We start from the raw sequence: 23,744 nt of genomic DNA on the forward strand, positions 1-23,744 counted from the left end.
AATTATTGTGTTAAATATTTCTATGTGCTGATTAAAATGTGATCAATTGATAACCAAGTCTCAAGTCCTACCACAAGTAAAAAAAGACTTCCACCAGCTCTTCCCCTCTGCAGTGCAGACACATTCCAGGCATTGAGATGGAGGCCCTTAATTGAATCTCCACTCAAGTAAGACTTTGTCCATCCAGGGTGAGTTGATGGTGGTGGGTGGGGGTTTCACCTCCCTACCACTAAAATAACATGGCAGAACGACTCCACGAATTCACTTTCAAGTGCAGACTGCAGAGCAGAGGGTGACAAGATGCAGAAACATCATTTTTTTCATTTAAAAGTTTTTTATATGGTCTGTATATTGTACTTGGCCTGGTTTATAACTCCTGTTTAAAGAGCCATCACTAGCGAAGTTAAAAACAAATATTCGTATAAATACTATAATTTAAATATTTTTTTTAATTCAAGGAACGCCAACAACTCTGCTTGTGCGAAACCATACAAATAAAACGTCGTACGGCCAGACTGCAACACAATGCCCAGGGAACATTATGCGGCTCTATTTATCGAAATGACTTTGCAGGTTGCCTTGACTTCAACCTCCTCACGCTCAACGCACGTCAATTGTCTCTCGCAGGGTGCGGAACAGCAACTTCTCAACAACGCGTCCAAGCACTCGGGGTTACGCTCGGCGACGGACACCACTCGAAGCTCCGGCCGGCCGCTGCGACCTTGTCACGATTGCTCTGCGCTCTTTTCCCCGCCCGGCGCCCCAAGGCAGCACAATGCTCACTGCTCATCACACGCCATGGTAACACACCTCCTCAAGAACTATCGCACCTCCTATCGTCTCTGTAAACCCAAATCTCACCAAGCCTCGAGGTCATGTTTTTGCATGGCAACAAAAACAAAATAAAATAAATAAAGGTCATGAAACTTGGAATCATTGCAAATAAATGTTAAAATTGGCCTAGCTAGACATTTACAAGTTGCCCCTCCACTTTCTGTCGACACTGTGAATTGTCAAATTGCGGCTACATGAATCGTACTCAGCGGGAGCGCAGACGTCGCATGCGAAGCATAATTAGGCCGCTCGGCTTCTTTTTTCTCATTTAACTCGGCTCTGAAGTCATTAGTCATGCGGCAGCTAAATACGCCTTAACATGCTTTGTAATTCCGTGAAGATGACCGAGCCATACCGATGATATAAAAAAAAAAAAAACGTAACTGACCCCCCCCCCCAAAAAACATTTTTTTCACAGTTTCTTGTATGAATTGTAGGAGTGTAACGGAAATCGATTCGAATCAGAAAAGCGTTGTTCATTTGACGAATCGAATTGTTACATTTGAAAATTGTTGTATTCTTGAATCATATCGCACCCCGTGTATCAAGACTCATATTGAATTGTCTTTTATGGGAGATGTACACCGGATATAAATCGGTTTATGTTGCTGATGATTTCTTGTTTCTTTGAATTTAATTAACGTGGATAATTCGGGCTTCAGTGAACTTTAACATGTTGCATATTAATAAAAATGACAAAAGCTACAGATTGTACCATATTGAATCCAATCGTAATCCCACTGAATCCATCTATTGAGAATCGTATCAAATCGTCTTTTGACACCCCTGATGAATAGTTAAAAATGTAAATGTACAGTACTAAGTATCTTCTTTGGTAGAACTGTTTCGGTTAGCAACAGAGTTCCGAGTTCCTACAGCCTCAGCTCCAAACTGTGAGAGATTGTCCGAAAAACAACAAGTTATTTATTTTCCGATTAAAAATTGAAACCAGTCGGGCAAGCTGGTTGATCTTTGATATTTGTTTTGGTTTTGTGTTCTTTTTCAAACAATTTTTTCCCCATAGGAAGTAATGGAAATAGAGTACGTTTTAAGGTCAAACTGCCGCCATCATTTAAGAGTCAATCCGTGAACTCCATATTTATTTCATTAATGATTCAGCTATGATTGATTTCAACGTTCTTCACTATCATGGAGGTATAAAAATTAGTTCCCATCTGTTAATAACCGTAAGAACCAACTAATCCATGTCTGATAAGCTTAGAAGTCAATGCAAGTTACAAGTCGCACTTAAACTATTTAAGACTCATACAAAGTGTGCTCAGGCAAACATACAGTATATTGACTTCGTGAGTAAATATGCACACACGTTGCATATTTAACGTGCCCTGCAATTCTTCCCATTATCTGAGAAGGCCATTAAGCGCGTAGATCTGGACACATTGACAAAAGACCCAAAGCAAACAGGCGGCCTTCTGGTAGAATTACATTTGAATAAATTACACAGCATGATCACCTTTTCTTCGCGGTAAAACTTCTTTAACAAACTTACACTGCATTAGCTGACACTATAAATATTACAAATGTGTCACTTTGTGATTGGTCTGCAGTTGGTCTCATTATAAAATGAAAAATGAGCTATTGCTCAACTTAATTGTACTACTTGTACTTATGCCAATGTGCGCTTATGGATGATGCCGCCAAGGTTCTGTTAACGCTTTTCTGGTGTCAGAATTGAATAAAGGTGGAGAGCGTTGTACTGTTGTCATCAGGTTGCAATGTCAAACTTGTCACATTAATATCGGTCACTAGCAGAGAACTGCATTTATTATTTATATACTGTGTATATTATTTAATAGTTAGATGTCGTTAGATGTTAGATGTGTTTACATTTATATGTAAAAATGCATGCGCTATATTTCCATAAAAAGTAGCCGGATTAACTGAATATGGGGGAAGGAATAATATCAGTAGGACAATATTATATACGTCAAGGGAAATTGGATTTTAAAGTTAAATTAAAAGAGGCGATTATGGACAAATGCAAGTGAACAAGAGTCACCGGAATGCTAATGTTATGTTGATTATCACATTTCAGGCAAGCGTGGTCAAAAGTGTACGTGAGACAACGCAGGGGGGTGAGATGGGTAAACATGACAGGCCGTGATTGCTGTAGATACCAGGGCAGATTTTGAAACTGTCAAATAAACTTAGTGATTCATATAGCTTCCTGGAACATAAACATGGACTAGCACTTGGAGCAACCACATGTCAGAGCGGAATGTTAAAACAAGCAATTTCGTTTGTTTTTGATTTTCCGAAAAATGCTTCATTTTAGTTGAGTTTTTTACTAGTTTTTGTATTGGTTTTAGTTTTTCTTTAATATATGGACTGAAACTGTTTCACCTTCCTTCTTCTGTACAGACATACATCAATACCAAAATAAATATATTTAAAATGAATCCCGCAAGCTCATGTACAATATTAATTGAGAAAGATGAAAACAAAGAACCTTTTCGCTATAATTATATTTAGTTTTAGTTCGTTTTATAAACTTAAGTGGATTCAGTTAGTTTTCGTTTTTTGAAAAAAAATTAATGAAAATTGTTTTTTTTTTTTTTTTTTTTTCAATTTTAGTTCTAGTTCTTCCAGTAATTTCCATTAACTACAATAACCTGAGAGTCTGAAATGCTAAATGTTATAAAGCCTTGCACAGTCGACCTCTGCATAAGCACAGTTCGGCAGCCGTTGATTCACCTATTTGCTGATTTAAAAACATTTAAAAAAAATTTTTTTTTTTAAGAATTTATTTTTCATTTTCCAATTTTGTTTGTTTGTTTTACAACCTCCGCTGTTTTTTTAACGTCCTTATACCAGCAGTTTTTGAAGAATTGTCGTTTGGACAAATGCAGTAAAATGGCAAGAACTAAGTCAGACTGGGCAAAACTAACAATTCACATAGCTCCCTAGGACACAAAAATGGACGCGCACGACATGCAGCGACTACATGTCGGAGTCTACCCAAACGCCAGAAAATACGTCAATAAGGACTATAGAAATTCAGCTAAACGGCAAGAACAGAGTTAGACCTGGAGGTCACGAAGCTCCTTTGAAACATAAAAATGGATGCCAGGGACGTGCAAAGGGAGGGGCATCCACCTCCGCTCCACCCCTCCCCCGCCGCCGAAAGTATTTCAGTGGGCAGCAAAATGCCCTTTGCCGGGCTGTAACCCAAACACGTCAACCAGCAACGCAAAGAGGCCTATCTTTGCCTCAAAAATTATTATTACATGACAGTTTGTGTTTCCCTAATGGCTAATAGCCAACAGCCTGACAACACAACAGCTGTAAAATGAAATTAGCGCGTGGGCGTAGCTGCTATAGCGCGGTGTGTATTGCGGCAGGTGGGCTTCGGCGTTTATGAATGATTGCTGCACATATTTCCCTGCGGGAAGATGAGCCGCAAGAGTGGGGCGGGGGGGGGGGGGGGGGCGTATGTGTTTGGAGTTTGTCACATGTGCACCGTGTTGGCCTAGATACGGTGTTTCACGTAGCGCAACAATTCTGAGGCATGCCCTCAATCTTGAGTGATTATGAATGTTGCAGTGAGTGAAGTGCAAACATGAGGCATGAAGAATCCATTACCTTGCCGTCAATAAAGGCAAAAAGCAACAACCGAGCACGCCGTAATTTGGGGTTTCCGCTATTGAGCCTATTAACTCATTCACTGCCAGCCGTTTTCAAAACTGAGTTCCTCGTCTGAGTCATTTTACAGCATTCGGACAGATTCGTCAAGACCCACAAAATATTTAGGCCTGTTAAAAGATCACACCGCAACGACTGTTTTCTTTCACCTGAAAAAAAATCTTTCCACCTGTTTTCCTTTCTTTCGTTATCAGCAGTAGAAAAAACAAGACGCTGCGTGGGATGTCCGTGCCTTCTTTTCAATGACGTTCCTCATTTACACAATGAACTGTCGTTTTTTTGTTGTTGTTGTTGGGTTTTTTTTACGATTGGGACACTCATTATCTACTACATACCGCGGCACACACTCCGCTTTTAGCGTATGTATACAAAGTCTTTTGAAGAGTCTTTTCAAGTGTCAGGTGTCTCATCATCCTCGACTTCCTCCTTCCTTCATATTTAATATGACAAGCTGAGAGTCACCCCATAATGTAAAGCTTGAACTCCAAAGCAAACCCATTCATCCATCCGTTCTCTGAACTGCTTATCCTCACCCTATCCCAGCTGTCTTGGGGGGCAAGAGCTGAGCACTAAAATGTGAGGAATGCGGGACTGGCAGAAATGTACCCATGAAACGCTCCCGACGCTTTTGATGGTCTGCAAAATCTGTGCACACGCATTGATGAAATGTTCACTTTCATTCTTTAAACGGGAAGTCAAACCATTTTTTTTCTTAACAATATGTTCTATGTGTCTCTACTAGTCTATCCACGGCATTCCGATTAATATTGCATTTTTGGAATATGAGTTAAGAAGCAAAATCCACCCTTTTTTGGCCTTCTCGGGGGCGGCCATTTTGTCACTTGCTGTCGAGTGAAAATCATCACAGATGCTCAGGGCTCGGGTAACAACTAATCACGGCTCGCCTGTTTTGTGAAGCTGAGCCACGATTGGTTGTTACCTGAGCAACTGTGATGCCATTTTCAGTCGACAGAAATGACAAAATGGCCTAAGATGGACAAAAACGTGTGGATTTTGCTGCTTATCTCATATCCCACAAACGCAATATCAATCCGAATGCCGTGTTTAGACTAGTAGGGACACATGGAACATATTATTGTAAGGAAAATTTTGGGGTTGACTTCTCTTTAACTCATTCACTGCCAGACATTTTCAGACCCTCTTTTACCTTAATGTTTGAAAAAATGTGAAAAAAAAATATAAATACGTTCCTGGGATTGAATGTCTGTACTGTGAAAAGACAAATAAATCCGTCAATGGCAGTGAATGAGTTGAGTACATTTGGTTCATATGAGTTATGAACATATGGCTATGGAAAACAAATAAGACTTGTGTATTGCTTAGTGAGGCATTTTGTCACCCTGGCCACCTCAGTGAAACAATTCTGGCTACACCCCTGTTGGTACAAAAGACTGAAAATAACTCAATGACACTGTATTATTCTGTAGAGCGCTACATATTTCAAGACAGAATCCGGGAATGCACATTTGAGACTTTTAGTTCAGCAAAATAGCCCTGGCCAGGAATGCACTGGAGGAGGTGGTGGGGTTGGGGGATCACCGCCATGAAAAATTAAACATTTTCAGGAAAATCAAAGTTAGTGTACTTCACCAGCACTCAAGCATGCCGGCAGTGTGCATCCGGAATCATGTCTGCATGTAACACAACTCACTGTACTGTAAGTGCCTGATTCGTCGCCTCGCCATTAACGTTGCATGCATCCGAAATGAGACGGTCCCCCGTCATGTGTGCTTTATATAAACCATTAGCCAAGAGCCCAGTAGCTTGACGAACATGACGGAAAATAACGTCTATAAATCTCCTGATGCCAAAGCAACACATGGGATATTATTGACATTTTCTGAGGGAGAGGGAAATCGAGATCATTTGTAACTGAAATGATTGCATGCGGTCGACACAAATGAGCTGTCAGGCTGAAATAATGGAGATGTAATGGATGAGGCGTAATGTAAAATAATGACTGAAAAGTATGCATCCACTTCTCGGAGCCAGTCGCAAGTGGTCAGAAAACTTGACATTACCATATAGCGCACGTCCAGCTGTGTTTTGTTCACACCGATGCTTCACTAAAATTAAATTTAGTTGAATAAGTGAAACGGAATAAAAAAATATGAGAGGCACACAGGGCAGAACCAGTTTGAAGTCAGAGTATTGTCTCTATGACTATTCTATTAAATTGAAGGTCTCTCTCTTTAGGTCATACAGTGTTTAACTGAGGGGCGGAGCCAGAATCTGGCTAATGGGCGGGCCTGGAAAAAATCAGGGTGGGCCTGAATATTTCTCTCACGGAGCACAATCCTCCTGTCCCGACACACCGTATATTCAAATAAAATGACGAACTGAATAATATGAAGTTCAGATCTTCCTTAGACAACCACAATTATGCCATTCTTAATATTCAATACAATAAAAAAAAACAACGAAACACAAATTCAAATATAATTTAATTTTAATTTTTAATTTTCATCAATCTCACTGGGTCCGCCTGGTTTAACATTTGCCGATTTTTTTTTTTTTCTTTTTCTTTTTTTTTCTTGCTAAACTGCAACAATTGGTATATTTGTCAAGAAAGCAATCAAAACACGTTTTGAATGAGAAATTCTTGATTCAGTCTCAACTAGTTTGAACAACAGGACTTCACTGGCATTGAAAGAGGAATTCCAAACATCCATGTAATAGTAATCTTTACAAACTACCAGTTATTCGAGTCACATTTCCGACAAGCATTTACACTTTCCAAGTTTTACATACTACTGCTTCTCAAATGCAAAATGATAACAATATTTCAAGCAGACAGACTGATGGTTACCCACAATCATATTTCAACTGCGTCGTCTGGGTCGAATCTCGTTTTAATCAGCCGCTGCGTTTCGCCCACTTATGAAACTCTCGTTGTGTTTCTTTTTCCACTCGCGCTCTGAATTCGTATTTGCATTTGATGATGCATTTTAATGACGCGAGCATCAGTGCGGAGCTGCATTATGATGATATTTGTCATTATTCTACCCCGAATCATAGATCTACTTTTATTCCGGGACATATCAATACAAGGCGACGCTTTGAAATAATCCCATGCTGAGCCGGAATAGATAATATATGCAGGAATGCATAATTCATACATCCTTAATATCAAAGGCACAGTTTCAATATACAGGAAACATCATACAGTGTAAGAGTTCAGTCTATTAGAGAAAGATGTTACTGCCACATACTTTATCAAGAGTCCCTCTCATTAGCTGGACTGCGCAGTTGACGATAATGGCTTTATTTAGCAATGAATGACTTCAAAATCATATTTTGTATGAAACCAGCTATGACAACTGTAATTTCGCCAGCAGAAATGCTGCAGCGAGAAGTGTTGTCGCCAGCCTGCCAGCGAAGCAAATAGTTTGTGAATTTTGTTGGCTTTATTATTTATGAATTTATGAATCTCAAATTGTCTATGATAGTAAAATAATCATATTAGTTTGCAACCTTTAAATCAGCTAGAAGAAATGCGGAAGCATTGCATGTCTTGTTGCTTGCTAGCGAAGTAAACAATTCATGAAGTTGTCGTCTACAATAGTTTGTGTTATTTATGGGTGATGATTCGTGAGTTATAAAGTGATTTAATAAAGAATTGGATAATTGTAGCATCTAGTTTGTGACCTGCATTTTAGGCCCTAGAAATGCTACGGCGAAAGGTTTATACCTGTTTTAGCTTGCGCCTAGTTGCTAGTGAACTAAACGGAGTTTTGTATTTACAATAACATTTTTATTATTTACCAATTTGGAAAAGTATTTTACAAAGACTAAAATAATCATATTATGAAGTATGCGATCTGTAATTTAGCCATCAGAATTGCTACTGCTAAAAGTTTACTACTGTTGTAGCTACAGTCGCTTGCTAACAAAGTACGCAATTTGTGGCATTATTATTTATAATGACATCGTTCTTTTTTATGAATTAATAACTTGAGGCTTATATATTGATTTAGTAAAGAGATGAGATGGTTAGTGTAGTTTGCAACCTGTAATTTAGCCAGCAGAATTGCTACTGCTAAAAGTTTACTACTGTTGTTGCTACAATCGCTTGCTAACAAAGTACACAATTTGTGGGATTATCGTTTATGATATCTTTCTTATTTATGAATTAATAACTTAAAGTTTATATATTGGATGAGATCGATAAGTAGTGTCGTTTGCAACCTGTAATTTAGCCAGCAGAAATTTTTACAGCTAACACTTTATAACTGTTGTAACTAGCTCGCTGTCTACGTAAACGTTTTGAGAGTTTGTAGTCGAGAAGAACGGCTTTGCTATTTTTGACTGTAAAGTCAAAAGAATACAATAATTGTAACATCTAATTTAGGCCTGTAATTTAGTCTTTAGAAATGCCGCAGTGAAAAGTTTACAACTGTTCTTGCTAGCTCAATAGCGAAGTAAACAGTTTGTCTGTCATTCAGTGTAAAATTAACGTTTTTAATCATCCTTTAAAAAAATATATATTCACAGGATAAACATGAAACTGTATTGACCCGATTCCAAAGTATCAAATGAGCTAAATTAGAGCAAATTTGTACTTCAACTGTCTCACAATTTCATACTTTTAAATGTGTCTTTGCGAGAAGATTTACTCACTAACCTTATATGTATGTTTTTATTCTATTTAATCAACATTCAACAGGTAAGAGCAAAGTATTGCCAATAACATCCAGAGCTCTGATCAATCAACCGGTGTTCACGGCTCCGTGAATTGTTTAATTACAACACAACCCCACAAGTGATCAATGCTCAAAATGGATCCTGTTGCTGTTCAGTCAGTTGTTGCCGCACCTTCCCATAAATCGAGTGAACCTGAAGCTGCCTGATGAACGCGACAAGCAACAACTTCTTTTAATGAATGTATGATTATGGCAATTGTGGGGAAAGAAAACTTAGATGGATGGATGGCGCGTATTCTGGAATGCTCAAATGTAATCTGGAAACACGATGACTCAATCGTGTGAAAGTGAGCTGTGAAGAGGCTGACCTACCCTTCAACCCATCAATAAAAAAAGGAAAAAAAAAAATCTTCCACTAAGCGCTTAGCAAGGAGGCCATGTATCTTTTTCCAATGGTGAGCAGGCAGTTATGCAACTAAAATAAATGTTAATAGTACTATATACAGTAATAATAGTCATATTTGATTTATGGAGAATGCCGGTCATGGTTTGATTTTATAATTACCTCCACTTGGGACGTTGTGCTCATCAATGTCTGTCATGAGCGTCCGCAAAACCCACCTAACCGACTTCTACAAAACTGTCGGGGAGAGCATGAGCCCAGTAATATCCCAAATGAAACTTTTTGGCCACCACCAAGGAAGTTCTATTTTTAAGACGGTTTGTTATTACCTCTGTCAAGGATATCTCCTTTTTTTTTTGTCGGGTACTTAAACGGCATTACACAAAAACAGCTTAACCAACTTCTACGAAAAGGTTGGCCGGACCGTTGTCCAAGGAAATACCCATTTGAATGAAAATGTTTGACCTTGTTCTCACCTCTGTCAAGGAGACATTGTTGTTGTTTTTTTTTTGTCAGGTATTTCTTGATTAACAGGATTATGCAAAGACAATTTAAACTGATTTATATGGAACTGTGTAAAGGGGAGCATAGGCCAAGGAAAACTTATTTCAAATTTAGAATTTTTTACTTTTGCTGAAGAGGTTTGTTAATGTTTTGTTTTGTCTGGTACAATATCACTTAAAACCTAGTTAATGGATTTCCACAAACCTTTGTAGTTGAGAAGCGAATAGGCCAAAAAAAAAACTCATTAAATGTATCTTTTTGATATCCACCAACGTCATCACCGCTTATTACTGACACCAATGATGTATTTGGTTGTTTTGGGGTTGAGTGTTTTTTTTTTTTTTTGTGGGTTACCAGGATTTATGCTAAAATCACAAATCCAAATTCCACAAGCATTTTTAGACTGTTGAGCTATGGGCCAAGGAAAAACACAAATGTTCAGCAAGGAAGCTATGTTTTTAAGTTATCTTTTGTTATCACCTCTGTCAAGTTGTTAACCGGGTCTTTGTGACCAAGGTAGGCTAAAAAGAAAAAAAGAAAAAGTCAACAGTCAACCTTTCTCAAGAATATTTTAATATTTTTTGGGGGTCAGATAGTTGTTGTTACAATCACACACAAACTACTGAACTAATTTCCGCAAAGATTTGTGGAAAAGAGGGCCAAACTGAAAACAGATTTCTAACCTCCACCAAGGGAGTTTAATTGCTTAAAAGGGACAGCCATGTTTTTTTTTAAACTTTTTAAATACTTTTCCCCTCCCTTTTTCTTTGCGAACACCCTATGAATCGTAATGCCATTTGCGATAGGCGGGTATCTATGATGGGCTAATTTAGTGCTGATCCACATTAGGAATGTTCAGCGTTGGTCGCGATGGAGTGCCACTCCAATTATCTATTTATCACAAGACAAGCGGCTTCACGGAAAACCAATTGCTGGGAAAAGGGGAAGACTGTCCGCTCTAGTTAAAAAACGTATTACGTCCTTGAAATAAGCTCCCAATTGTAGCGACCAGGGCCGCGCTCTTTTATAATGAAAAATAGACACCGAGACAACATGATCCTGTAATTGAATCGTTATGCCACCCGAGAACAAAGATGGTGTCAGTCCGGATCGCATGGTAGCTGCTCGTTAGCGACTTTGACCAAAACACCGAATTTCCATCTGCATGCGCGAATCGTGATTGTTTCATTATCCGAGTAGAAAGTTGTCAGCTGTCCGATTGTGGTCAAGGATTTATCATGAGGCTATTGTCTACCCTTTCACTCATCTGTCTGCTAGACTGAGACGGACAACCCTGTCAGACAGAACATCTCCAAATAAGGTGATATAATGAAATATGCTGATGGGCTGTCAACCGTCGGAGACAAAACACCTGAGGCCGGAATGCAGAACGCTGCCATTTCCATAACCGATTCCTGCGCAAGCTCCATGAACACGTTTGAAAAGCCAAGGAAAGCAACAGGGGAAAATGGAAAAAAAAAAAAGGAGCACTAGGTTGACACCGGTGGGTCAGCGTGCACTTGACTGAAAGCCCTGAGGTGTTTTCACACTCGCTGCGTTTGTTCCTTCGGCCCAAGTGAGTGTGAGGGCGGCTGCCTGCCCGGCAACCAAGTCGGAAACACGCGTGAGATCTCACCCAAGGTTAGCGCGTCACTTTTCAACTCAACTTTATTTATAGAGCACTTTAAAAGCAACCACAGCTGCAAACAAAATGCTGTACCTAAAGATCAGACCTAGTGTATAAAAACAAACGGTTAAAACAATAAATAACAGCAAACACAACAAGACACAAATGAGTAGGGTTGGGCATCGTTTCGATTTGGACGATTCCGGTTCCGATTCTTTGATTCGATTCCGGTTCCTAACGATTCTCAATTCCGATTCTTAACCAAAAAAAAAAGGGGGTCATTTTTCGACAAATCACATGAACTTCTCTGTTCTTCAATTTCATGAACTTTTTACTGTTTGTATATTTATTTTGATACATTTTTTGCATTATTTATATTATTTTTCACAAGAGCTTTAGTTTTGAGAAGTTCAAGACAATACAATAATGTAGCTATTACTGAAAGCATGCTACTGATTGTGAAACTAAATTCTAATCAGAAATATGCTCACTGGCAACTGTCCACAAGTTGCAGTGCCCCACTGAATGTAGTTTTTGTTTTTAATACGTATCTTAAATTTTATACAGAGATGTGATTAAAAAAAAAAGTATAACGAGAATTAACATAAGTAACGAAAATTGATTTGAATCAGAAAATCGGTTTGGATTGAACTGAACGGATTGGATTTGTTACATTTGACATGTACCGCCCTTGAATCGTATCACACATCATATATCGAGATACAGATGGAATCGTCTTTTATGAGAGCTGCGCACCAGGTATAAATCGGTTTGATATTGTTAATGACCGTTTTGTTTCTTTCAATTTCATTAACTTGAATAGTTTGTGCTTTGGGGATCTTCTACAAGTTGTTACATATTAATAAACATGACAGAAGCAACAGGCGTATCAAAACGTAATCCCACTGAATCCAATCTTTCCACTTGAAAATGTACCATTTTTGAAATCTACCTCAAGAGTCGAGATATTTATCGAATAGTTTTTTATTGGCAAGTGCCTAGCACGGTATCACTTTTCTGGAGTGATTTTCTTAGTTTGTGTCTGAGTTCCTGTTCTTGCTGTGTGTTGGTACAGGGGCAATCTGAGTCATGCCCATTTGTGCCCTACCAACCCATTCACTGCCGTTGACAAATGAACTTGTCTTTTCACAGTCCAGCCATTCAATCCCAGGAATTTATTTATAATTTTTTTCACATTTTTTCAAACGTTAGGGTAAAAGAGTGTCTGGAAAATGTCTGGTACTGGAAATGTGACTTGCCCATGAACAAACATCCCCAAGCTCAAACTACTGTACAAACATCCATTTTGTTTTGTTATTAGCATGTTTATGTGACTACATCACTAAACTGTTTCAACCAAATGAAGAATGTGGTGAAACAAAGCCTAATTACCCTCCCAGCTCGAAGCGGTATTCTTTACTTGCAATTTCTCGTCTTGAGAGATGACTTTCTACCTCTCTGTTGGATTTACAGCGCTAATGAATGTCATGCGCTGTCACAGTCTGCAGTCCTAATGGTCACTTCTTCTTTGCAGCTTCTCAAATGACGCTCTTCAATGGCCGAATCTTCCCAAGGTGGAGGACAGTTATGACAGGTTCTGTCATCTTTAAGAGATAAAACCATGGCAGAGGTCCTTTGGTTCATCGTCGTCCCACTGGGGTGCCTTGAGGCTATGGAAGTAAGTTCAACTCCAAATGCAGCTGTTGGGATGACGACACTAGAGCAGGAAATGGAACTTGTTGTGATGTGGTGTTTTTTTTTTTTTTAATTGCTTTTCATTCTAATAGATATTTTATAGTTGACACAAAGCAGTGAGTCAGTTTTGAAATCATTGGCAATTCTGCATTAGGGGCAGTGCCCCGCCCCAAAACCTTTTTTCTTTCTTCAATGTGTTTTATCAGTTGTGACATTGGGCGAGACATTTCTTACTGTAGATTTTTCGAGTAACCCCAAAATGTTAATTTTATACTAAATTTTTTAAAAAACGTTTGGTGCAAGCTTGTACGAAATCTCGTCAGTTTTTATTAGGGTGTCCCGATACGATTTCTTCACTTCACTTTTTCACAGTTTATGGTGGAAACGGAGTCTGGAATGGACTTTACCTGCTTGTATATGAGTGCTGATATTAGAGATTTTCGATATAATCCGATTTTTTGGGGGGGGCTGATATCAGACCGATATCTGGACATCTCTAGTTTTTATTATTGTTAGATTCCATTAAAACTGATGATCGTAACGGCACTAGTTAAAATAACCTATACAGTCCACCTCCGCTATTCGTGGGGGATAACGACCGGGTCAGTCCGCCAATAGCAAAAATCAGCATATAATTGATGCCCAGGGAAATGCATTCGTGGGATTTTTTTTTTTCAACAAACCCCCCAAATTCTTCCAAAAACACTAATAAACATTCAATATGCATTTGCCACGAACGTGGTGAAAATGTCAGCAAGAAATCCCGGGGAGAAACAAAGGCTCCCAAAAATATTACAAAATAGAAAAATAAATATCCGTAAATATGCAAATCCGCAGGTGCCAAAGGTCAAATATAAAATGTCAATTCCGTTTTCCTAATGGATTTGGTGGTCTCTTGGTTAGCATGTCTGCTTCACCATCCGAGATGCAAATCTCAACTCAGGCTCTCTTGAACGGAATTTGCATGTTCTCTTCGTGCTTGCGTGGGTTTTCTCCACCATTCTCGCCCTAAAGTCTGCCTGGCTAGACTATGCGGACGAGCTCCAAAATGGACGGATGGATATTTTTAAAAATGAGGGGAAAAACAACTCGGCGTCGTAGCGCCGATATACCCGGCATCCGTTTAGCAACACTGAACTCCCCAGAGGACATGCAAAAATCTTTTGAAAGCACAATTACAGATATCTCCTTGACGCCAGCGACCGCCGGGGCACACAAACGCGGCAGCGTTGTCAACTGATGCAATCATCCCCACCAAATGGAACGCTGGGATTTCGTCTCGATACCATGATGGATGAGCAATCACCAAGACTTTTTTTTGCCGCGTTCTCTTAGTGTGTTTGTTTTGCTTCTTAAATACGAATCAAGAGTCGGCGCTGCAACTTTTGCAATGGACGCCTTACTCTATGACCGATTTAACCAGTGGTCATTTTCACACCCCATACTTGCGTCTCTAAAGGCAACACACTCCGTGTGTGTGCGCACGCGGCGAAGAAGGAAGCGACCCGCGGCTTTCGACCGAGCGACTGCACACGATGATGCGCAAGCGTCCACCAGTTATGAATATGATTATAAGAAATTCCCCTCGGTCATTCTGCTTCCAAGACCGCCGCCAGCCGCCGCTCTTCTTGCTTTTTCAAAAGCCGAGCACCCCGGTGACATTTTTTCTTTCTTCTTTTTTTTTTTTTTTTTTTTTTTGTGCGTCTGCCTTCGTGAGGTGAATAATTTACCGCTTTTGATATTTCACTCACGGGAAGTTTGCACAATTAGCGAATGGGAGGCGCTCATCACGGCGGATGGAGAGGAAGGCAGACGAAGGGGGCGGGCTCCACAAAGACTGATGAAACTGATTGTAAGCATTTGAAAGCATTTGCGTACACCAGAGCCGTGATATTGCGCACTAAAATCAATTGAGCGCAGCCAATTACGACATGACCACAGTACGGATTACATGACGGCAAATGACACTTAATTACAAAAATCGAGCGTCGCTTGTCTTGCTTTTAATTACGACTGTATTTCCTAATAGTGGCTGGGGATGTTTATTTACTGAACTGTGGATGGTTGAGGGCTGTTTTTTTTTAAACGATTTGTTTGGAAGAAAATTGTTGAATATTAGCACTCTGCACCGACAAATAAGCGTCAGCAACTGAAAACTGTTCTTATTACGTTTTTTAAATATTAATGCCGCATTAGGAACATGCAGGAAGACTCAGCACTCTAATTCATCCGAGAGAACATTCGCGTTCCTCGATAGGTGCTGCTGTTTGGGTTAGCAAAACAGGGGTTTGACACGTTATAGAGTTGGAAAAAAAAAGGAATGAAACTGGACCTTTTTTTGGGTATTTTGACTATTTTCATTTCCCGCAAATAAATGCTCTCAATGACAATATTACGGAGTTATGCTGTCAGTAGTTTATAGAAAAAAAAAGGTAACATACAAATAGCAAAATCTGAGAAAATGATTATTTTGCTGTGCTCTCTGTAGTTTGTGACTCTACCTCTTTTTTTCCTGATGGAGAAAAGACAGGTGTCTATTTGAGGGAGGCATTTAATAAATTACATATGTCAAAGGGCATAAACATGGACGAGCACCATTACTGTCTCCACACACGGGATTCTCTTTAATCATACTTTTTCCGTCAGGCAAAAAGAGGCAAAATCTCTCTTGAAAACTGCTTAATCAAGTTGTCCTCTAATTAATAATTGTCATTTGTCTTAGAGGTTCAATGATTAGTCAATTAATCGACAATGAATCAATTATCAAATGAATCAATATTTTCACAATCAATTAATCGTTTACAGACCTTGTCTCATTCAAAATTGTCCAAATCCCGACATTTCAGCGTCTCAACTGTAAATATTCTCAGATTTCTGTATTTGCAAACATCTGCTTTTACGTTGGAAAACAACAATCAACGTTTTGGATTATTTTCTGATATGTTACGGAACAAAACAACAAGTGCATCGTAATCCATGTTTGTGCGTTTTCTGCACTGTCGATGTGAAATAATGTCCTGTTTTTTAATAAATGGATGGAATTGAAAACGTTTTTTTTTTTTTTTTTTTTTTAAATCCAATGAATCGACACAATACTCAACAGAATGGATTATTAAAATAATCATTAGTTGCGGCTGTATGCTCCATCCTACTGCGCATCTGCAGACTTGATTCAAGAAGACAGCAGCTAAATCAACTCGTGTGGTTTGCTGGTACGAAGCAAGATTAAGTTGAGCATAAAAGAAGAGAAAAAGGTCAAACGTGTGCAACCGTCGGCGACGGCAGCAAGCGCCCGACGCTATTACACGCAGCACGGCTGTCTGCCGGTTTCAGCCGAGGAGAATGCAGCGGAGAAGAAGCGCCGATATTAAAGCAGTCGAAATGGCGCGTTGAAATGTTGATTAACAATCTTATCAATTACCCTGAAAGCGTTGGGACGATTGACCCTGCTGGTCAACTCGCCATCTATCCGAGGGAATACACTTTCACGCAATATACATCGAGGGTGACGAGTTGCTCTTTCACTATTCTCATCTTCGTTATTTAGGTTGGGTGACATTCAGTATGAAGGAAGACTTTTATTTTCGCTTTTAAAATCCTGGTTTGTAAGTCACCGAATGGATTGGGTCCTGAATACATGAAAGAAATGCGAATTGACTATAAACCCAGCAGGGCTCTGAGGTCTCGGACTCGGGTGTTTAGTGGAGCCCAGGTTTCAAAGCGAACACGGTGAAGCGGCATTTAGCTGTTATGCTGCGCACCAAGTACAGTACAGTCAAGTCAGTCCCGAGTATAAATGCTTCCCATACCTTTGGTTAAGGTCTTTTAAAATCCATTTCATTCATTTTAGAAAGGTACTTTTTATTTCTTTACTTTGCTTTCAAATCTTTTGTTTTTAAATGTGCGTAAATGTACGTTCTTTTCATAATTCCGAGTAAGCTACTTGGGTTCTCGCTGCTTTGCCGTTGATTGGCTTTAGCTGTTTGTTCGTCAATGCTTTTAGGTGTCGTACTTTCTGTTGCGTGAAACACATTGAGTTACCTCGTGCATTAAATGCGCTATATAAATAAAACCGCCTTACCTTGCCACGTTAGATATAGTCAGAAAGTGGAAACACATCAGCACATCACATCGATTACCCATCCCAGCTGACTTTGGGCGAGTCGTGAGCTACGCCACGGATCGGTTGCCAACCAATTGCGTGGCACATATGGGCAGTTTGGCATCTTCGGTTATTCTAACATGCGTGTTTTGGGAATAGGAAGACCTGAAATAAATCACCTAGTGCCATAACATCAACAAATTCCGGACTTCAACTAATGATAGAGAACACGAAAATTTACTACAAAAACATGAATCAAAAAAGAATTTGTGTGTCTGCTTGATGATCAATAAAATGACACAAAGCTATTAAAAAATTTAAAAAAAAAAAAAAAAAAAAAAAAGACCTATGTTGTCACTGATTGATGACCGATTCAGGGTCACGCGCAACCCTGACCAAGATATGCGGTATAAGACAAGAATGTTTTTTTTTTCTTTTTTTTTTTTTTTTTTTTGGATGGTTGTCACCCATTTCGAATTCCTAAATTTCAGACACGACTTCCAATCCCGGTCTCCGATTCACTCCCGCTTATGTCCTGGCAAACAAAGTACATCAAAGGGGGGGGATGTCTCCTACGCCACAGTTAGCGTGGGCTCAAGTAGTTTTGCCACTGCAATTTCTTTGCATCTCAGTAAGACTGCTGCTTTCGAAAGCCCACGCGCACCCACCAAAACACTCCAAATGAAAAGTTCCGACATGAAGACTCACCTGCGCCGCCATGAAGGAGAGATCCATGCTGTTGCTCGGCTCAGGGCGAAGGCACTCAATGAAAAAAAAGCCTGCGCGCGCCTTTCGCCCGCCTCCTCCTTCTCCTCCTCTTCTTCTTCTCCTTCACCTCCTCATTGAGCATGTGCCCCCGCTTTTGTTTTTAATCTGGAAGCGCGCGCACACGCACGCACGCCGAGTGGCGTCGCACGTTTCGCACGGGCATGGAGGAAAGAGGAGGGGTGAAAAACAAGAGGGGGGGGGGAGAGAAAGAGGGAGGCGGAGATGTGGACGCGAGAGGCAGCGTGAGACGATGTGGAGGAGAGTCTCGGCAGACGCTCTGACACACAATAGTCTCTCTCTCTAGCCTCGCTCTCGTCTGTGTCTAGGTCAGGCAAAATTGTGCATTTCTGGACAGAAAAGATGACGATGGGGTCAAAATCGCATCAGAACATTTGAACTCACTTATACGTAAGACCATGTGACGACCGCAGTTTCTCTTCCCGCCAATGGTTTAACATTTCGAGCATCTAGTGCGGCTCGCAGGCTCCCTGGGGGTCCGCGAGTCAAATAATTGAAGCGTCTCAACCACTTGATTCAAACGCGCAGTATTTTCCCGCTATTCGTGGAGGAATCGGGATACAACCATGCCATGAAAATCCACAAGTGACAGCCAAAAAGGTTTACAATGGGCTATACAAGAAGGTGCCACGAGATGGCTCCAAATATATATTTTTTTCCCCTATTAGACAAGGCTGTGGCCTGAAGCTCCTCACCTCACTTCAAACTAGTTGCCACAAGATGGTGTCAAAGCAATATTTTTATGAGTAAGTAAATTAAGGCTAGTTCACACTTGCAGGGTGTGATTTTTTGTTAAAGCCCAATTTTTGAATGTACTCGTTCACATTACAAAAACAAATGCGACTTGTAATGTGAACGGAACGTATCCGCGATGTGACACGTGCGCAAAGCACGGCGTTGAGTGACATGCACCCCCAAAAAAATTGAGAATGACAGAGGAGTGAGGCGGGAGGAGGTAGAAATGTTTTGGAGGAAATGAGACGACTCACCTCGATCTCATTTCATGGAGGCGTCCACTAAAGATGATGTCACATCATTGCCTCGTGTAACACTGTATGCTTCATGTTTCGGGTGAGATTAATTTCAAGTCCAGTATAAAAGTAACAACAAAAAAAAGCTATTGTAATATTTTGGGGGGTGAGTTAAAACGTATTTTCGTGGCTCAAACATGTAGTTATGTGTAGGCATGGGAAAGTAGAAGCTACAACAAGATCCCCTTTTCCAGCTTGAAGTCATTTTAGATTGACAAATTTTATTTTTGAATATTTTTTTAACCTTTAAAATTCGGCAGGGTTGTTAACAACACTTTCCTATGTGTTGTGTGTCAAATTTAGAAGCCATTTAATTTTACTTTACTTCATCAGTTTTCCGAATTTTGACAGAGAAAATTTCAGCCTGTCGCCAACAAAGCCAGGAGCACAAGATGAGGCAGACATATTGCGCAATGTTACAAAATATTGATCCATCTGTTTACAGCGAACAGCCGAGCTTGGCATCCGTCTATGCTTTAGTCCATCTATGAGTTCCCGTCTAAATTGAGTCAGCCAAACGGCGTCGAGAACAGACTTTACCGGTCCCACGTCACACACAGGTGTAAAAATAAGATTTTAGACATTTAGTCACTTCCAAGCTCCAAAACAACAGTAAGAATGTTAAATAGGAATCTCCATTTTTGGCTTGAACCAATGAAACGGAAGAAGCATCATCTTACATCAGCACTTCAGATCCTCTTCTCATTCTTTTTTTTTTTTTTTTCCCTATGCTGCGTGGGCAGTTCTGTCCTCCACAGTGGGGATTTCACTACTTTAATTTTTAAGAACTAATCTCCCATTCCTTCTATATCATTAACATACCGAAATGCATTCAGCGTCCTCTTTAATTACCTAAATGTTCAGGTGTGGCACCCATATTGTAAAGCACTCAATTACTTTTAATCTTCTTTATCTCCTGCAGCCATTTTCGGGGGGGTTGCTGCGGCCACAGAGCATTTACCGGGAACCGCCCCCCCCCCCCCCCCACCACCTCCAATCGGGAAAAAAAAAAAGAATAATACGAGATCTTGTCATGTTGGGATTTTCCAGGTTGATGCTAATGAGTTGGAATAATGTCATGCCACCTCGTCGGCCTGCCTGGACTCAACGTCTCAACTGCCTGCAGTGTGACTGATGTGCTCTGTCATCCGGGCGCATATAAGGCCACGAGCTGGCTATTTGTGTGCTTTGATGCGTTTATTTGTATTTTCATATATATACAGTATACCGTTTGCGTGTACGGCTCAAGTGTTTAGAAATCCGTCACGCTAAAAAAGCGTTCACCTTAACTGCAATTTGCCCCCATGTGATAGCTAGATGTCAGATGCGATGAATAATATCGTTTGTTTGAACACCAAAATGTTGAATCCGTCAAAAAGAAAACGGCTGATAATCCAACCGAATGGTTTTTTGAGCCATATCCACCTGGAAATGGCACAAAATCCAAATCACCCATACGACTCAATTTATACGCCATTAATTCTTTCAATCATTTCAGCCAAGCATAGGTTAAAAGACACATGTACATACATATATTACAATGTCGTGTCTGGACCACAAGTGCAAAATACTACCAAATAGATATTTATTTTTTAGATAAAAAAAATCATAGTACTGTAATAAATGAAAATCTCAGATTCTGTCATTTGAAAAAAAAAAAAAAAAAAATGCGTTAATGGGATGTATGTAACGTCGAAGCCCCAGTAATGTAAAAATGTCCAAAAATGAAAAAAAAAAAAGTGTTTTTCACAGGTCAGTGACGATATTTTTGGGGGGGACTAAAAATGACATCACAGTGCCTAAGGGCTCAGCTTGCGAACATCACATGATCAATCTCAGGAACTGAGACGTGAGGCACTGTGATGTCGATTTCGGTCGAAAAAAGCAAAACGGCCTCCCACGGGTGGATTTTTTTTTTTTTTTTGCTTAATTCATATTCCACAAACGCAATATCATCAAATTGCCCGGTTTAGACTGGTGGGCGCGCAGCAAGCATTTAACTGTACCGAACATTTTTGCCTTGCTTTGCCTTCGCCTTTAATATAAGAGGAAAAAGTCAATGCTGTTTTATTTTGATCATTCATAATCTTAGCAACAAGAAAGTTGGAATTTTTATGAGAACAAAACATGCAATTGTATGAAAATGAACTCAGAATTACGAAACAAAATTGTATGATGAAAATCTTTAAAACGTTTTGTTTCATAAAAATGAGAATGTTACAAGAAAAAATACGAGTTTTTTTTTTTGTAGGACGAACGTAAGAAACTACCAGTAATAACTTGATAGTTACCCAAAATTGATATTTGACTTTGACTTTCTTAATATATGACATTATTCCACCTTTTTCCTGTTGATATCACAGCCTTGAGCTTTATGCTCTCTTTTCTCCACATTCTAGTGGGCCTCCCTTCAAACGCTGCAGATCCAAGCAGGCAGCTGATTCATAATTTATGCTCAGCTGGATATCTTCAAATGCATCGTGTGTGTTTCTTCTCGTAGGCAGCCAATCAGAGTGCATATCATTTCCGCACATGCTATCTCCAGCAGAAAAAAAACGTACAGATTGTCTCTTCCTAAAAGGCATCTGTTATCGACCACTCCGCTGTGTGATCCTTTTAGGCCATCAAGGTTAATCAGTCAACGGGCTTCATCCAAATTATGCGCATGTAGATTGCACAAATCTGAGATTCATCGATATGCCCGTACTTGAATTTGTGCTCACTCCGGCGACACAAAACTTTTGAAAATAAGATCAAGATTAAGAAAGTTACGAACTACAGTATTTGGGGGCATCTATTCATCGCTGTCCTGTGAAAAATAATTATGTTCAATTTTTAATTTTTAAAAAAAATGTGCACCTTAATGCAATGTCTGTAACGCGGACGTATCGTGTCTTATAAGCCTACGGCATTGGCTTGGATACCATCAAAGCGATTTCATTTTTGGGGGGGAAATAGTGGTGAGGCTTATGCAAGTTAAAGCAGCGCGTGCACAAGCCGTCATTTAGAAAAAATTCAATACATGCGCGGTGTTGACAAGAAAATGCACGAATCCGACGGTGAGTTCGCGTATATGCTCAAACTTGTGCGCCGGGTAAAAACATTTCTACCCATTTATTATTGAATGAGGCCCATTATGTTGTTCCACACAAAGATGCTGCCCACTTACAGGAAGTTGTTCATCTCTCGTGAAGGTTGCAATTGAGTTCATCCGAAATTGCACCCGAAAGCCGCAATATGCCAAACTTTTTGCGACTAGCATATGTGCATGCATAACAAAGGGGAGGACGGTACATATTGTCACATTGGCGCACAGTGGCAGTGTGGCTGTGTGCCACTGTGCTTTCCTGTGTGTGTGTGTGTTATAATTAGAAAAGTTTGTTTAGGCGCACTTCAATTTGAATACATTACCGGCGAATATATATTTACGCGTTTGTTCCAAAGAGGACACCTGAAAGTCAGTCACATTTATAAGGTGAGACGGAGGGATGAGCCCGGAGCGAGATGAATGAACCTCGCAGACAGACAACACCCCGGATCCACGCGGGGCCGATCGTACAAGCGGATTTCGGAAGAGCGAGTGGCCCGCAATTAGAATGGGACGGAGCGCGCTGAGGACGTGGGAAGGGAGCCAAGCACAAAAAGAAGTAAATGACTTTTGCTGTGTCACATGATTTCCCCGGGGTGAGGACGCCGCCAGTCTGGCATTAAATGAAGCTTTTGAATTTGAAGTATCGCTTGAGGCAAAAGTGCTAATAACTAACAAGTGTTTTTTGTTTTTTTTCTCCCCCAAAATATCATTTATTGATAGATTGGCAGCAGAGATCGTCTTGACCGCTTTCCCAACCATTATTGAGCCAAGGCATATTGGCAAATTTGATGTAAGAAAAATCTCACGACACACCACAAAGATTTTGCCTCAATTTACTCAGAAATGTACTTTCTCAGTCGGAAATTAGTTGAACGCAAACATATTATTCTGCTGTGTAAATAACATTTGGATTAATTGTACTTTCTGCCATTTAATGGAAGATCATTGAATTGTTCTGCATCTGCCTACTCGTTTCTGGCGTAGAAAGGTATAAAGATACACTATACGCTACTGTAAACAAATATTAATTTCCACACCCATTAAGGGAAATTGGATAAAATCTTGAGGCCCACCTGATGAGTTCTCATGGTTGTGCTGTGGCCTGTAAATAGCAAACGTCCGTGTATAATTGATGGCCATTGAAATGCGGTTGAAAAAGGAAAGAAAAAATCCTTCAAAAATCGCGGATGAACAATATGCGTTTTCAACAATAAAGGGGGATTGGCTCTTCCCTAAAAATAAACAAGCAGACCAACAAAAAATGTAATTGAAAACACATTTAATAATGTTGGGGGGGAAAAAAGTCTGCGACGAGGGCTAAGTCAGTCCACTTGTGTTTGTCCG

The 23,744-nt window shown here is 39.9% G+C and overlaps 2 protein-coding genes across 4 annotated transcripts in view; one reads left to right on the forward strand and one right to left on the reverse strand.

Annotated features, from left to right (window-relative positions):
• Nucleotides 1-18,897, reverse strand: part of LOC147137399 (uncharacterized protein C14orf132) — a 36,168-nt gene extending 17,271 nt beyond the window's left edge. The window contains exon 1 of one of the 2 annotated variants that reach the window (XM_086049908.1): nucleotides 18,201-18,897. Coding sequence is in view for 1 of the 2 variants with exons in the window: in XM_086049909.1 (XP_085906035.1) it covers nucleotides 18,201-18,227 (27 nt within the window). In the remaining variant the exon portion in view is untranslated. The remainder of the gene's footprint in view (nucleotides 1-18,200) is intronic. The other variant, XM_086049909.1, reaches the window with a different exon arrangement.
• The window catches only part of tunar (TCL1 upstream neural differentiation-associated RNA), a 105,683-nt gene that overhangs the window by 34,443 nt on the left and 47,496 nt on the right, over nucleotides 1-23,744 (forward strand). For both annotated transcript variants that reach the window (XM_086049911.1, XM_086049910.1), the window contains exons 2-3: nucleotides 628-801; nucleotides 13,230-13,373. The gene's annotated coding sequence lies outside the window, so the exon portion shown is untranslated. The remainder of the gene's footprint in view (nucleotides 1-627; nucleotides 802-13,229; nucleotides 13,374-23,744) is intronic.

The sequence above is a fragment of the Filicampus tigris genome, chromosome 13, assembly GCF_054856515.1.
Source record: "Filicampus tigris isolate MCC_2025a chromosome 13, RoL_Ftig_1.0, whole genome shotgun sequence".
Classification (NCBI taxonomy): Eukaryota; Metazoa; Chordata; class Actinopteri; order Syngnathiformes; family Syngnathidae; genus Filicampus; species Filicampus tigris.